At 39.2% G+C, this 17,393-nt stretch overlaps 1 protein-coding gene across 1 annotated transcript in view; it reads left to right on the top strand.

Moving 5' to 3' along the window:
- il34 (interleukin 34) overlaps positions 1–16,983 on the top strand; it is a 32,956-nt gene extending 15,973 nt beyond the window's left edge. The window contains exons 3-8 of the mRNA XM_061036945.1: positions 4,130–4,233; positions 4,606–4,683; positions 5,693–5,770; positions 8,662–8,769; positions 11,452–11,635; positions 13,579–16,983. Coding sequence (XP_060892928.1) covers positions 4,130–4,233; positions 4,606–4,683; positions 5,693–5,770; positions 8,662–8,769; positions 11,452–11,635; positions 13,579–13,637 — 611 coding nt within the window. The 3' untranslated portion in view covers positions 13,638–16,983. The remainder of the gene's footprint in view (positions 1–4,129; positions 4,234–4,605; positions 4,684–5,692; positions 5,771–8,661; positions 8,770–11,451; positions 11,636–13,578) is intronic.
- Positions 16,984–17,393: the final 410 nt, after the last annotated feature.

Raw genomic sequence — 17,393 nt, 5'->3', positions numbered from 1 at the left:
GCTCTAAGTCTGGCAAATCGTGTGTTTTTTAAGTGCAGTAGGTTGGAAAGAAAGTCGCAGTAAAGATGGTTGTCTCTTCTTCAGAGTTCTCAAGTGCAAAACAGCTCTTTGATTAAGAGTAGCTACTACGTTAAAGAGAGATTTAAACATTAGAGAACAATCTACAGGTGAGTTTGGAGAGTCAAAGTCAGTCTTGAACTGCTGACTTTAGTACTGTATGTTGTAGAAAACCTTTTTTTTAAATATGAAGCATGTCTCCACATTTCAGGATAATAAATGAACTTGCATTGTTATTGACATACTTGTTAATTCATAAGAAAAGCACATGTTGAATTCACGTTTGCAGGTATTTGCTTATCCCTCAGACTTCTTCCATTTGTTCCATTTGTTCCACTTTCTTCCATTTAGAATCTAAAGAATTCCCACAGAACAAAATGAAGTGTTTTTTTTCTAAAGAGGTGATCATCTTTCCACCTTTTAGAGCCTTTTTCTTCTTCAAACTAGCATGATGGCAGAGTGCCTGAGTCATATTTCAGATGACAGCTGTACATTTCTCACCTCATGCTGAGAGCCTCTCTCTCGGTATACGATGCCTGTGAGTGAAAGGAGGGATGAGATAAGGCAAGAGCACAATGAGATGAGAAAGAGGGAAGGTGGAGTAAGACAGTACGTCTGGAAACAGCAAAAAGTACTGTATGTCCTTTTTTTTTTACAGGTTTCTTACAATATAAAACTTTGACTAACATACACTCCAGGGTGTTACTGCTGTATTTTGGGGGAAATAATTGTCTTTACAAAAGGAATCTGACCATGGACGCAAGAAGTAGGCATGATGCAGCACCCCTAATATTTAACAACTTTAAAGCATCATCTTTTAACTTTACCCCCTAATGGGATGTGAGAGATCCAGTGGCCCACAGGGGACGCTTGCCGTGCAAGACGTGTTTTCTTAACACGCACGAGTGTGTACACAACAGCTGTGTGTACGTACAACTAATGCTATACATGTTTGAAAGCTTTGCTTTTTGTGATCACGACCATGTAAACCATTTCAAGGTCCAAACAACACAGCAGCCACAATCTACACATCTGTCAGACCAACAACAAACAAATAACCATAAACTACTGTATTGACTCAACATTTAACGTGCTTTTCTGGGCATAATACTCCAACAAAAACGCTCCTACTGCATCAACAAGAAGCCTCTTGATCCAAATCCTGTAGAAGATTTAATCCAAAACACAATATAACCATATAGGTCGTCAGATTGCCACAAATTTGCTGTTGATATCCTTCACTGTGTTTTGGTACGTTTTAATAAAATAATAAATTTTTCTCCACTTTCAAGACATCACCATGGGGACTGCACTCAGCTCATTTGGCCACTTACAAGCTTTCATTCACTGATATTCAGACATACCAAAGGTCAGATAAAAACTGGTAAACTCCAACATTCTCAGCAAATAATGAGAGCCGCTGTTGAAAGGAGGTATCTGCCCCTAATCTGACATCTCTACACCCAGCCAATTGCTCCCAACTGTGCTGATGACTGATGTTTCTACAATCAATCAATCAATCAATTCATCTTTATTCGTATAGTGCCAATTCAAAGAAGACACTTTACAAAAGAGCAGGTTAAAGACCTTACTCTCATAGCCAATGAGATTCTGGAGATGTGAATATGTTGCTTCAATGAACACCTCACATCCTGAAAGCAGGAAGACGCTTTTTAAAGCCAAACAGACTACAGTCATTGTTCATTATTTCAGCCTCAGTTCACATGTTTTAATGATTTTCGGAAGAATTGGCACACATGGAAACTACATTGAAACTACAGATTGCTAGCTTTCAAAAGAGACATTATGTGTGCTTGTAGTCCATACGGTTAGAGAATAACATGAACTGTTGTCACCACATGTCTGGATGTGAACTTTTAAGCCAATTTAACAAGATGCTAAATAATTCCACAATTCTACAATTCACTTAGCAGACTCTTTTATCCAAAGCGACGTACATCAGAGAGTAAGTTCAACACAAGCAAGGATCTAGAAAAAAGGGAACAATGTCAGTAAGAACAAATGATCAGCTTTGAGTCTGATTGGACACACAGGTGCTGACAGGAAGTGACCAGAGGCAAAGCACAACATTGACGGCAGTTCTTGAGAGCTCTAATCAGTATAGAAACCATCTTATAAGTCGTCGTTATCAAACAAAAACCATCATCATTACCATCATCATCATCAATAATATGGAGACCATCATCATTAAGTTAGTAGGTGTTCATAAAGAGCTGGGTCTTTAGCTTTTTCTTAAAGGTGCAGAGGGACTCTGCAGATCAAATGGAGTTTGGAAGTTCATTCCACCACCGGGGGGCGACAGAGGAGAAGAGTCTAGTCAGAGACTTAGGACCCTGTTGTGAAGGTTGGATCAGACGCCTTTCATTGGCAGAGCGTAGTGGGCGGGAGGGAGTGTAGACCTGGATCAGAGAGTTAAAGTAAGGAGGAGACATTTCTGTGTCTGTTTTGTAAGCGAGCAGCAGAGTTTTAAATCTGATGCGAGCAGTAACTGGGAGCCAGGAGATGAACAGCAGAGTGACATGTGCTCTTTTAGGAAGGTTGAAGACCAGTCGTGCTGCTGCATTTTGTATCATCTGCAGGGGTTTGATAGTGCATGTAGGAAGACCTGCCAGTAGAGAGTTGAATAACACACAACGGGAATAACTTAACTTGACAAATTGAAAAACCAAAATAACACTAAGTATTAAATTAAACAAGGATAACTGATGACAGTGATCGAGTGTGTCAGGCAGCTGCCCAAACAATGATGCTTGACATGGTTTTATTTACTTGGAACTTGCATAAGAAGGTGAAAGAGACCACAGAGGTTTCAACCAGAGAACATTGCTCATTTATAAACATGCATAACACGAGCTGTCAACAACTTCCTGTCAAGCAAATAACATTATGTCATACAATGTTAACAGCTGTTTGTTCTAACTCCTTCAGCAGCAAACACAAAGGAAACATGATGTCATTAGGGCCTTAAAGAGGAGGACAGGGTGTTTCAAGGGCTTGTTAGTGCACAGAGGAAGAAATTATATTCAAACAAGTTTGGTTGGTTGGTCCAACACTTTGGTCCAGACTGCAATAACTGTTAGATCTGTCATCATCAGACTAAAGCTTTCATTTATTCAACAAAGTATTCAAAAATCTACTACATCTCCATGTTTAAAGCAGACTTGTGCTGTTGTTGCCTGATGTTTATTTCCCCCGTCACCACCCTGAAGTCGTGGCTTAAAATGAAATCTCTAAGGAACTGGAGAATAGTTCCAAGTCATTTTGTTCTTGTTTGTGTTAGGATTTAGAGAACGTAGAGCAAGCTGAAGACTTTTAGTCCTTTTTGTTGTTTTAGTTAAACAAAGAGCCAGAATCAATGTTTTAATGTCATCAAATTGAGTCATGCACAAATGTTTTGAACGTTAGCCCCAGAGTGTGCTGGAGACAATTTGAGTCTCCGTTTGTTTTTTAGAACTTTCTCCTGGTGGTTTCATTGTTGGGTCTCTGTATTTAATATATCGAAGAGAATGGTTTAGGCCTTCTCTGTGGCTTGAGATCACAATTGTACGGAGCCCCTGAAGTCCCAAAAAGTAAAACAAATTAACTTGTGCGCACAAGATAGGGGACTTCAGGGCATCCATACAATTGTTAAGAATTTGAGCTATACAAATTTGAATTGACTGAAATAGATTGATCTTATTTTTTTTCTCAATTTTCCATCATTTGAGAGGTGAATTTGATTTGCATGAAAGTCACCTTACAATATTACCAGCTTGTTGCACATATTTTAGTAGAGACGGGAAAACTTTTCTTCGTCGTCTGGAGATCCCTGGTGGCTTTGGATTTTGTGGACATTGTGGTGAAGATTATTGGACTCTGTGGAGAGCTGCCATATATGCATGGACAATTGCATAAACAATACTAAATGACAGAAATGGAAGAGGACTATTGGCTTCTGTTCAGAGATAGTCTGGAGAAACATCCATAGTGTATATAGAAAGTATGAAAACTTTGTGTTCTGTGACTCGGTGCAAAAAAAACAAAACAACTGCAGCTCTGTGTTTCCGTATAGGCCTGTTTCTGATCCTGCCCGTTCAGATGACCCAGACACCAGCCAGCATGTGCACGCCGCTGAAGACACTCAACGACAGCCTCAGCCACAGGCGACGCTACATGGTGAGAGGATGTCTATTGTCCACAAAAAAATACCAGCAACATTTCTTTGATGTTTGTAATATATTTATAAAAACGGGTGTGCCATCTTGAGAGACAATTAAAGGTTGCTGTGATATACTGAGTTCAGGTTTCTAGTTTAGGATATTCAACTTACTTTGATTCTCCCTGTCTGGTAGATGCACACATTTGACAAAACTCTGTCATCATAGGACACAACATGTTAATGCTGCCTTGTGATATAGAACAGTGAATTGTTTGAATATAGTCGTTCTGAAGTAAATGTAACTTTTCAGTCCATGACCATAAGCAAGTCTCATATGAACTACTGATTCATGAAATGTCTTTTTGTCTCTTTTTCTTTGTGTGTTACAGAAGCACAACTTCCCCATCAACTACACTATCAGGGTCCATCATAACGAAATCTTTAAAGTTTCAAGCATCAGCAAAATGGTAAGATTTACAGCTCTCTTTAAACATCTACTGGATGAAGCTTACTATGTGCCTTTAGGCCTCTCAAGTCTCTCAGTAAGTTGACATGCAGTGAGACGTTCATTTATTGTATGAGCGTGACTAAAACTGCACTTTTAAAACACATGTGAACATGTTAGTCCGACTGAAGTCATAGAATAACATTTTTCTCCAAGGGGAACTAGGTTTACAGCTTTGGGGGGGGTGGCAGACGGACGCTGACACAAACACTTGAAGGAATCTTGGTGTTCATGTGTTACTTTTAGTGACAGCTGTCCTGTTCTATCGGAAAGGTATCCTAAATGACTTCTTTCCCTGATTTCTGACTCTATCCACTATCCTATCTCTACAATAAAGACACAAAAAGCCCCAAAAAATAATAAATAAATATATATATATATATATATATATATATATATATATTTTTTTTTTTTTTTTTTATTAACTTGACCTTCTAGGGGGGAGGGTGGGACCGTTGGGGGGGGCATGCCGCCCCCCTAATATAATGGTAGGGGAAACACTGGAGTATGTATGAAATGTACAAAGAGGTATAGTTGTCAATTTTTTCACTATTCAACATAAAACCAGTTGGAGATCTGTTTTCTTCACTTTTATCATGAGGTTACTTTTGGCATCAGCAGTAATAGCGATTACATTTTGAGATGAATGTGGATATTGATCAATATAGTAAATCTGTCAATCTCCTCTCCTCTCCTCTCCTCTCCTCCCCTCTTCTCTCCTCCCCTCTCCTCTCCGCCCTTCCTCTCTCCTCTCCTCTCCTCTCCTCTCCTCTCCTCTCCTCTCCCCTCCCCTCCCCTCCCCTCCCCTCTCCTCTCCTCTCCTCTCCTCTCCTCTCCTCTCCTCTCTCCTCTTCTCTCCTCCCCTCTTCTCTCCACTACTCTCCTCTCCTCCCCTCTTCTCTCCTCCCCTCTTCTCCACTCCCCTCCCCTCCTCTCCTCTCCTCTCTCTTCTCCTCTCATCAAACTATCAGAAGTCATATGTGGAGGGGTTGGAAGATCTGGTTCTCCAGAGGCTTTGGTTCCAGGTCAACCAAGGCGTGTTAAAAAAGGTAAGAACATTATGAAGTCCCCCCGTTTTATACCTCCGCAACCGAACTGTCGTAATGATTGAAACAAGATTTTTCCTTTATTTATTTCAATCTCTCGTCTCTCAGGTCCACTCATGTTATTTGACTTTCAAATTTTAAAGGAAGGAAAATGGTTTAAAGTAACCACTTAATAAAAACAGTAGCACCAATTTGACATACCAAGAAGAAAAACAGAATTTAGGCATGCTGTCCACCAATCCCAGCAGTCACTCACCATGTGGTTTCAAAGTTAAACATTTTGTCCTAACAGGGTTTTGGATTTCACCAAAGTTAAGAAATGGACATTGTTTGTGTCGGTCAAACAAAACATGTGGTTTCCTCTGCCGATCTTTTCACTCACAGATGCTATAAATGGAGTGTTTAAGTTTCTTAGGGGTTTAAACTGTTCACAAACAATACAAATCATCTGAGGGTTTAGTGGTTGACCTGGTATGTGATCGCAGACACAGTCAGTAATCTGACTTTAGAATGGCAGCACCAGTGCTATAACGCATGGGGGGCAAATTCCCCCAACCAAACTGAAGACACTACATTTCCAAAGTAGTCTTTAAAAACAGATATCGGTGTATAAATGCAGAATGTCTGGGAGAGGGGACCAGACTTTGTGGTCAGCAGCGATCTGGTTTCTGTATGCAGTCTACTGTATGTATTGTCTGCTGGCGTTAGTGGGGGGTGGGGGTGTTTGTATGCAGGATACCCGTCCATGCGGTGAGGAAAGGAGGAGGAACATATTGGCCTTAATCCAATCATGACACCATCAGCTAACATCAAATTATGATTTAGCTTCTCATTTATCTGAACAGATATATGCACATACAGTAAGTGAGATAACAACAACAACAAACAATTCTCATGACTCAAGTTGCTGCTGGTCACTCAAGCCATTTTCAAACATGTGCTCCTGAAAAATTCTAGATAATAGACGGACTGCACCTTAAATCTTCCTGAACTGCCTGTTCACATACACCTCACAGCGGGAGACTTTCCCTGACGCATGTGGGGTGGGGTTGGGGGTTGGATTAAATCACTTTTACACTCTGTTGTTGTCTCTTCTTCTTCTTTTTCTTCTTCTTCTAATGCTGTGTGAGCTGTGGGGAAATCCCTTAGTCTACAGTAACTGTCAGTAAATCAAAGCTATAGAGCTCAACCTCAGCCAGTATGGAGTTACAACTGTTTAACTTCACAACCAAGAGACAAGCAGAAGGAAAAAAAAAAACAAGTACACAGTCGTCTTCTATCAAACAAAAGTGGATGCCCTGCACAGCACTGTCAGTCCTAATATCCAGTCCAGCTGCTGCAATAAATATAAAGTATAAATATGAGTCATCCATAAGTCATCCATAAGTATGTAACATGACCAAGTATGACATGGAGGTATAATTAAGGCAGATGTCTGTAAGGGCCCCCAATCCCCACACTCATGTGCATCTTGCAGTATGACACAGAGCAGCCTGCAGACTAAACACAGATCGATCATAAAGACCACAGTACACACATCAGCCTCTTGGGAAGTCTTGTGTATCATTGATTGAAGGATTCCACTCATCATCTTCTGCATTTACTTTCAGCTGCTTACAGTATACATGTTTTCTTTTTGTGTGGAGATGTTTGTTGAAGTAACTAAGGAGTCAGCCGTCACTCTTCCTTCTAAGACTCCATTCAACAGTCAATACAACAGATATTTGAAAGACTGTAAACCAATGCAATCAATCATGAAGCCGTTTATCAGACAGCTAAAAAAGTGCCCACAGTACAACCCTGTTCTGGGTGTTCAAATATAAAAACATGATTCAGTGGTGATTTTCCAGATAATAATACAATAATCAGTAAAACATAGAAAAAATAATCAATAAAAACATTAATCAGAAATAGCACAAAGACAACATATCAAATGGAAACTGAGAAATGTAAAATTGTTTTGGATATCCATTTTGAATTTAATGCCAGAAACAGTTTACAACATGTTTTTACTTGATGTAGGACTTCAGCTGCTCAACACGTCAGGGTCGCTGTTGTCTTATTTTACATTTCACAGAAAGACAGCCTTACTGGGATGCTCTTTTTATACCCAATCTACGGAGACCCTGAAGTCCCAAAAAGTAAAAAAAAAAATAATAATCTTGTGTGCACAAGATAATTATGTACAAGATTTTAACTTGTGGGCACAATTATCTTGTTCCCACAAGTTATTATGTAAGAAACGTTTTGGGAATTCAGGGGCTCTGTACCAATCAACCTGTTGATAGTTAACCTTATTTACTGTTTGATGTTCCTCAGATGTTTTTTAAGCATTTGCAAACTTTTCCAGTCTTTTGAGTCCACTGTTTTTCTAAGGGCGTCATCAGTATCAAATTCAAAAGAGGGATGTAAGAAGTTTCAACAATTGTTTTCTTTGTGCTATTATCATTTGAACATGGTGTTTTGCAAATCATCACAATCTATTTAAATCTATCTATTTAAATGTTAATTGTGGAGGTAGATATACGCACATAACGTAGGTGCAGGGCAGTGCAAAATCAGCTGACCGAGGAAGAAGAAACACATCTTCTTCAGGTGATAATTTTTGAACAAAGGACAGGGGCCATACCCAGATATATAGATTTCAACACCAATAGGCTGATAGGCACTATGATGGCAGGTGTGGTCAAATATTCAAAATGTCCCAAGGTGAAACACATCTATAGTGATCACTTTTCAAATATAACACCAGTACAAGGTTTAACATACAAAGGCTATGACAATGTGTATTTTGACTTTGTATGTTTAATCTCGTATTTTTCCTGGTGTTGAATGAAGAAGATACTTGAGCCTGTGGTTAGTTGTTCATAACTAAATACAAATTCAACTTGCAGATCATCCGGGTTTTGCCAGAGCGACATCCTTCGCGTCCATACACCGCCGAGCTGGAGAGACGCTTCAGGGATTTAGAGGGAGTCTTTGTACAGTCGCATCCTGCTGAGGTAAGACAAAGCTCTGTCAAGGTGTGGTATCATGTAAGGTGCTGGACCCAAGTGCAGATAAACAAAAAGGATGTATTCAAACAAAGAGGCCGATAGCTTAAACAATTACTTTCTCATGAAGGAGGCCAAAATCAAGCAGTCAACAAAAGGTTAAAAAAAGTCCAACGAAACACAGGAGAAAATCTCTAGAAGCCGTGAGGACACACTGGGTGTTTAAAAGTAAAAAAAAACTAACTAAGAGAACACTGGCAGGTAACCTATCATAACCTAACAGGCTGAGAGCTGGAGCTGAGGCGGGTTTTAATCCCCATGACAAACTGTTACATCACGCCTGACTGTCAATCAGGTCAGCTATGCACCATATTGTGAATAATGCTTATCCTGCATAAAATTAAAATTGATGAGTCGTCAAAAAATTCATCCCCCGTACAGTGTGTGTCGATCGAGACATGAACTAATCAGACCGATTTAGTTTTTCAAACCAGGTTGTAAACTTGTTCATTTCTGCTGTAAAAACAGTTTTTTTAGAATGGGTGTGTATAGCTGTTTTCACATCTGCACTCCGGATAATATCTAGATATTTACAGGAGGACTTCTCCGGAGATTCTCCCGACCTAGACGTTCACATATGCTCCTCTTTACCTGTCAGAGGGGAGGGGGGGGCGGGGGATTTCCTGAGGTAAGACGTGACATAAATAAACAACGCGGAAGTAGCGGCCGAAGCAACAGAGTCCGCTACACGATGTTATAATGAGAATATTTGTCTTTATATCAATGCTATGTGTAATCCAATGGAATGACAACATCCACAAAAGAGAGGAGAACAACATACTGACGAACAGAAAACAGAATGCAGCAGTTTAATTAGAGCACGGAGATCGTAGTGGTCGTGTGCAGACACTTTAAACAGTCAGTATATAAAATACTAGGGGTCTGGTCGGATAAACTCTGGGTAAAATCTGCGCGAAAAATGCGGCCGTTTGCGTTCACACATAGCCTAAAGAACCTCCGGGTAGACTAATCTCCAGAGTTTTTCAGGAGATTTCCGTATGTGTGAAAAGGGTTTATGTGACTTCTGCTGCTTATGCAGCAAGCCTCAAGTGGACACTCAAGGAACTGCAGGATCTTGCACTTATCGGCTTAACCGGAGGTTGTGACACTGGTCCTGGACTCATCACAGCGCGGTCAAATGCAGTGTTCTCTAAAAAACAGCAAATCACAGCTAATTATTCCAACAATATGCCATTAGTCTACAAGCTATTTCAAAAAAGTTTGCCACGAGGGACTAAACACGGGAGTGAAGCTGTGACGCGCTGTCGGTATAAATGACTTCCAGATCCAAGATGCTTTAGTCATTTATTCTTCCAAAACAAAACAAGATACTACAACCGCTGTTTTCGGATCATCAAATAAACTTGCGATCGCAGTGCAGTTTAGTGTGGCGGTCAACAGAAATTGTCTCTTCCCACGCTCACCCCCTCTCTCCATCCAAGCCAAAAACCCAGGGGAACAGGTGAGTGCGGCCCATATAATCACTGCCATCACCACAAGATTTCCGGTGAACACCACCAATAACAAGCAGACCGTAAACAATAAACAAATCAGTAAACAACCCATGACACCAAATACACAATCAACTTACATTTAGCTCCTACATCTCCCTTCTCCACCTTTTCAAACAGTCTCATGTGGTCTAAATGAAACATCTGTGCTGTGCTTTGGTCAAAATCTAACATGAATCAAGCACCAGAGGAGGTTTGGGACCCTGTATAAACCAGCTCTCTCAGAACGCTCCGTTTTGGTGTGTGTGTCTCTTTAAATGCAATGAGACCCCCCTGAGTTTTCCCAGTAGACATCACTCCTCTGTAGTGAGAATAAAAATGGCCGACCTGCACAAACATTTTGCTCTAGCCTGGGGGTGGATTCCATGGGCAGAAATCCCAGGAGAGTGGAGGGAATTGTTTTACCAGAATCCCACTGTGACATCACAAGGAGAGCACATTTTTCTCTGTGTTGTAAGACTTATACAGACCACAAACAAAGGACTGGATGGGTTTATTTAACATTTTGTATGTCTGTAAACACTCAGGTTACCCAAATATATGTTCACCAACACTGTAGAAGTGGATTTTCATAATACCTCTTATTTCCTCCGCTAAAAAAATAAGGACTCAAAAAATCTGCCAGTGTTTTGAATTGAAATATCTTTAACAAAATGAGTACATGTCATTTCAAGACACTTAGCAGGTAGAATTTGCCTGCCCTATTGGCAGATTTTATTTTATTACAAGCAATTACAATAAAGAGTTATGATGTATTTTTTTACAAATACATTTGAGTTGTTCTGCAGTATGTGTACACTCCAGGTATTATTGCATAATCTGAGTTGAAATGCATGTAAAGGTGAGAAGTTTACTTCAGTAAAACTTCTTCACCCTCTGTTTGATTTCTTCAGACGTAGGTGGTAGAAAGATGAAAGAGGTGAGTTTTCATGCTGTTGAAATCCTGACAATGAACGAGGTTTTGATGCTACGTCTCCCCGCTGTTGATTTATTTCTTATGAGAAACTTTTGAATGCAAAGCAGCTCATGCCTCCATATCCATTTTCTGCCTCATATATAGCCAACTCAGCTGTCTCTCACCCCCACATGTGTTTCTGTGTGTGTGTTTTGGCTTGTGTAGGTGTTCCAGCAGGAGCTTCCAGAGACTATCCAGGACACTTGGGATCGTTTGACAGAAGAGCCCGACAGAGTGCCGCCGTCCAGCTGGAGATCTGCTTCTCCCAAATCACTTCTGGACAACCTGTGCCACACCATGCACTGCCTGTTCAACGAGTGCTTTGACAGCACAGAAGCACAGCGTGACTGTGAGTATAACAGCGGGTGATTAGTGTTACCTGCAGTGACATTACAGACTCTAAGTAAAAACAGTTTCTGCTTTCTTTGTCTTGACAGTATAACTAGTACAGTGTTAAAAGAGACAACAGCACAAGAATTGTGAGGCAAAGATGAAAAAACATTCAAAAGCCAGTTCTAATAAACATGGATTTATTACTCTATGATGATAGCAATTAGCTTGCCAAAGCTCCCAAGGCGGGGCATGCCAGTATGCTGGAGTTATGATGTCAAAGGATCCATCAACATTTGTTTTTCATCTTTGTGTTGGATCAGCCAGGGAGCACAGTGATCTTTAAACGTATCAGGTGCTTCTATCGGGCCCAGTGTTTCCTTGATAATAATCGGGCGGGCCGCCAAGGTACATTCATACGTCCCTCCTGTAAATGCACCACGTAAGGTGCCATATATCTCCCTTTAAAACTGTAGCTTCTTTTGCCGTTGTTTGTAATATTTTTCTGCATCTGATCGTTGTGATTCTTGTGATACCCATCATCATCAAACATACTGAGAAACACACACTCACATATTTATTCTATAAAATGAAGAGCAATAGAAAAACCAAAACAGCCTTTTTATGAACCGTTCCATGAAAGCATTGGTTTACAGTCCCAATTCATCAACCTTGAGCCAATAATATTAATTACATTACATTGAAAATTTCATTTTATTATTATTGTTATTTTTTATTTTATTTTATTATTATTATCTTTTACCCAGTTGATCTGTACGCTGCATGCCCAATCATGCAGATGCTGTAAAGTAAAAAAAAAAAAAACATAGTCCCAGAGGAAAGTAGTCATGAGGCTGTCATCTTAGTAAGATCTTTGGCTCAAGTCAAAACTTTGTGAGCAATCATTCCACGACTAAAGTTTCCTGCATGTTTTGTATAAAAGCCTCACTACACATCGACACAAAATCATGAACAAGGTCTCAATCAACTGACCTGACCCGGACTTAGATAAAGACACATGGAGAAGCCTTATAGAACATTTTTAATTGAATAATAATAGGGTGTTGAAAACATTGCATAATGCATTTAATACGAGAAATTAACCAGAACATCGAAATGTAAAGGTTTGAGGTGTTATTAAACTGTCCCGTCCACAAGTTCACGACAAGGTAATCCATCAAAGTTACAGTGTGACATGTGTGACTGTACACAGTGGTACTGCATGTGTTTAGATGATCATTAACTGCTCAGCTTAAAGGGGCCTAGAATGATTGTTTGAAAACTTTACATTTTTCTCCTTTGTAGTAGTAAAAACTCAACGTTTTGTAAACAGCCAGTGAAAGGTGGAAGATACAACAGGAGAAATAATATAAAATAAATAAAATAATAAGACTCTTGTTGACTTGATGTCTTCATTACAACACAAATGTGATACAGGCAAGATGTTGGTAATCAGTTTTAGTTTGTTGGACTTTTTCTTGGCGTGACGTTTTAGCCTGGCTTCCCAAAATCAAAATCTCAAAATCATATTGCAATATTTTCCTAATAAAAAAAATAATCTTGCACAAAAGCTCCTTTAAAATGGTAAACACATTTAACAAGATGTTTACAAGTGAGCACTACAGATACGGAAAGACCTTCGACGGAGCCAGACATAAAAATGTATGCAACCCTGTTCCAAGAAGTTTCTCTGTAATGAGCGATTGACATTTCAAGTTAAACATGCAGCTGAAGTAGTCCAAGTGTCTGTGATTTGGCATTGGTCTTTTATCAAACAATACAGTGCAGTTTAAAATGAACAGCTGCAACCACTTTCTACATGACAGTGAGGTGTCTCTGATCCCAGGAGTGCTTCGCTTCTCAAAATGTGTCAGTAACGCTCTCCTCACTCTCAGGGGGTGACAAACGACAGTTTGGTGTTTAATGCAGTTCCCCTTCTCCTCTTTTTTTTTTTTTCCACAGACTGTGTTGTCTCCCATCGGAGGAAAGGCAGGAAGAAAGAGCTGGAGCTCAGGAGCTGAGAAGAAGCCAGCGAGGTGAAGTTGTCCCTGTTGATACGGATAAGGGACTGGTATCTTAATCTCTTGAGATAAGGGGAGAAGAGGAAAATGACAATCCACACTGAAACAAGACAGTTCAGTCCTGATTTGTGAACATTAATACAGCTTAACCTAATCTGTTAAACAGAGTTACTGTCGTCCAGACATTCTGATAAAAGGCACAAATTTAGAGGACTGAAATTGTCGACTCAGCTGAAGGATTTCATGACAATTTGGAAATAAATGAAGTAACACTCAAGCTCCAGAAAACTTCCACTTCTCACTCAGTCAGATGTTCAATGTATTTGATTGATGAATTCATCCCAGATTGATGCTGAAAATCTTTCCAGATTAGTTTATGTTCACATATATGGGATCAAGAAACTGTATAGAGGTGGATACTTTAAAGAAGGAGGGTTTGGCCTGAACGTGCTCCTTCCACATTGGAAGGGGGTTAACTTCACCTGGAGTGAGGACATCAGCGTGGCTTTGTTAAATCTGCTCCGATGTGCTCCTGGTTTACCTGCATGGTTCATCTCAGAGACCACGAGGAAGAAAACACGAGAGCTGACACAAAGGACTGATGTTGTAATGTTTCAGCCGACTACAGCCAGACTCCCCGTCATGAACAGATCTTTAAAAGTGAAATGAAGAACGAAGAAAAGATGTACCTGAACTGAAGATGTACCTGAACTGAACTTCATACTTAAAGGCAATGGAATTATTTCATCTGCCAAAGGAGGGTACTGCAGAAAACGTTTAGGAACCACTGATTTAAGGGTGTTATTTTTCTGTGCTGTACACCCAGATGCAATTTAGACTGAGGCCCATTCAAAACCTTGTTATCTTTGTTATTTCCAATTTCATGTATTTTATTTTATATATTTATCATGCACAAAGAGTAAGCATTGAGCTCCAAACGATGGTATATTTCTATCTACTACTGCACAATCTACACATTTCTGAATTAACCATGGGCCTATTTTATCTTAACCCATCCTCAAAGGAATTTTATATCCACAAAGGAATATTTTAATGTCTCTATTTCATGTGTAAAGTTTATAGAGCCACCTTCAGCAATCACATCACACTCAGACTTTGCCCCCAAAAGCACCAAATCAAGATCAAATTCAAATTTCAATAGTCTTCTGTGTATCGATAGTTACAAGGAAAAACACAGTTCCTGAAAATGTGTGAGATGACACTATACCTTTTTGTCTGATTTAAAAGTCATACACGGCTGGTCGCCCTTTTCAGAATTTCAGCTTCTGAAACATCAAATTTAATGTAATCAAAGCAGTAAACTGGTAACCTGTGTCTAAACTCCACACAGCAAAAGAGACCAAAAAAAAGTTTGCAACAATTCTTTTCAAACTACCAATCTTTAACATGTTTGACTCCAACAAACTCTGACAGAGATTATACTTATCCAACTTTTTTCTGTCTGTGACAGCCCCTCAGGATACTTCAGTTTACCATTTTATTTTGTTCTTCTCTTTGTTAGTCTGCTCAAGGTTATCTGGTGGCTGTTCAATGAAATGTATTAAGATGTCAGGATATGTAGAATTCATAAAGCTAAATGAAGAGATTAATTTGTTAGGCATTGTGAGACTCAGCCTATAAAGGAACAAAAAAATCAGTGAAAAAAATGCACAATGAGGGCCTGTCAACATTTCTTACATAGAAACAAGTTCTCATTACTCAAGCTTATGCACAAACATGCGTCTATGAAGGAAACCTCGGGAGACACAGATTCATCGAACATTGGACTGAAATTGAAAACATTCCATCACAATCACTAAAAAACTGCATAAGGCATGAGAAGGTACTACGTGTGTAGAGGATCTTCACGCACGATTTAGTATAGTTTGTTGATTTTATGCTGCTCTGGGTGTGTAGATTTTATCTTCCATTTACAGACTTAGACTGAGTGAAGTAAGTAGCCTAACTGTGCCTACCAGACTGAAATGTTTTCCCATTTATTACCATAAAAGCAGCCAAATCTACTTGGACTGGAGCCACATGTCAAAAGTTCACAGAAAAATCAAGACGTTAAACATTTAAGATATATTGTAAGACAAAGTACCAGTTACATTTAGCACACAATGTGCCGGAGATAAGTCAAATCAATGACTTTGCTAACTTTAAAGGACCAATATGAATCTTGGACACCTAGTGTTTAAAATGGGTACTGCAGTCCAAGTTCACAAGTTCTCATCAGAGAGAGCTGTCTCCCCCCACCCCTCCACCCTAGAGTCGATGCTCACGCAGGTTGCCATGTGGTGGACACTGAAGCTTCAGTGTTTAGCCAGCTCGGCATCCCTTCTTGAAACCTCTCTGCGTTTTAACCTTTCTCCGTTTTTCAAAAGCATCTCCAATATTGATCCTAGTTTGAGCACGTTTCTGCTCGTGGATCTTATTAGAAAAATACTTTTTATGTTGGATAGAATCTGAACCAGTTTGCTTGCCCGCTCCCATGGGTGCAACACCTGTTGGTTTGCCGTGATAACTGGTCTCTTATCTGGTAAAGCCTGACTGAAGTTTCTCATTATATCATTTTTATTCCTGATTTATAGGTTTTCTTCTTGAGTTGTCAAAGTCAACACATTTAAAGTGAAACCATTTATAAACGAGGAAATAAACCAATCAAATATCCAAGATAGCACTCCAGAAATGTAAACATGCATCACATGATTTACTATCGACCACACAACTTGATGGATGGTTTCCCTTCTACGTTTCAGAGATTTATACCATATACTTCTAGTTAAGACTCCCAGGACTGCACTACGTATACTTTTCAAGGTCTACTGTGTGTGAATGTTACAGTTTACAGCTGATGCATGTTGAAGCCTCCACAGCCTTATTGTGTAACCCTTTTTGATGATGTTCAATCACTTTGTTGTACATGTGATGGGTCTGAGGCTTTGATGAAATGTCTGAGATAAACGTGGTCCTCATGAGAAGCTCTGTAAGGATTGAACGGAAGAACAATAACTATTGTTGTGTAATGCTTTCAATGAAATCAGTGTACTTTTGTTAATCAATCATATATAACCGTATGATTGTCTTTTATAACCATAAGAGCATTTAAAGGTGTAATCAAAGATCCTTTATTGTAACAATAACTCAATACTTCCCACACCTGCCTTACCAAAACAGAGAGATTATGACTAAAAACACACAATGGTTTGTTGTCTCTGGTCTTTAGAAATAGATTTTTTTATACACAAGATATAAGATTTATTTATTTTTTGGAATGTATTATGCCGTTTGACAGTACTTTTATGAAAGAAATACAAATTAAATAGCTATTTTTATCAACTAACCTTGTGTCAAGAGTCCATTTCATATTAAAGATATTTTCTAAACTGCTATTTTAATACAATTTGTCTTCTTGCACAATTTATGCATGTGTGACAAACATTTGTTGGCCATGTTTTTTACTCCAAATTCGTTTTGTAAAGACAACTGTGTTACATAATGTTATATGATGAATACAATTACAATCAATTTGGCATTTTTTACCGATACACACTATTGGATTGGATGTGAGGACAATGGAAGTTAAAGGGATATTTAGGTTTTTGAAGCTAGGTTGTATGAAGTGCATTAAAAGTGAACGTATTAAATACTGTAAATAACGGTCAGGCATTGTTTAGAGAAGCCACAGTTGATAAAAAGAAAAGTTTCTGGTGATCATGTCCACAGCATTACAGAGTTAAGTGTTTCATGTAA

Source organism: Labrus mixtus, chromosome 4, assembly GCF_963584025.1.
Source record: "Labrus mixtus chromosome 4, fLabMix1.1, whole genome shotgun sequence".
In the NCBI taxonomy this organism is placed as follows: Eukaryota; Metazoa; Chordata; class Actinopteri; order Labriformes; family Labridae; genus Labrus; species Labrus mixtus.
Note: the sequence above shows the minus strand (reverse complement) of the source record. Positions and strands in the feature narration are given on the sequence as shown.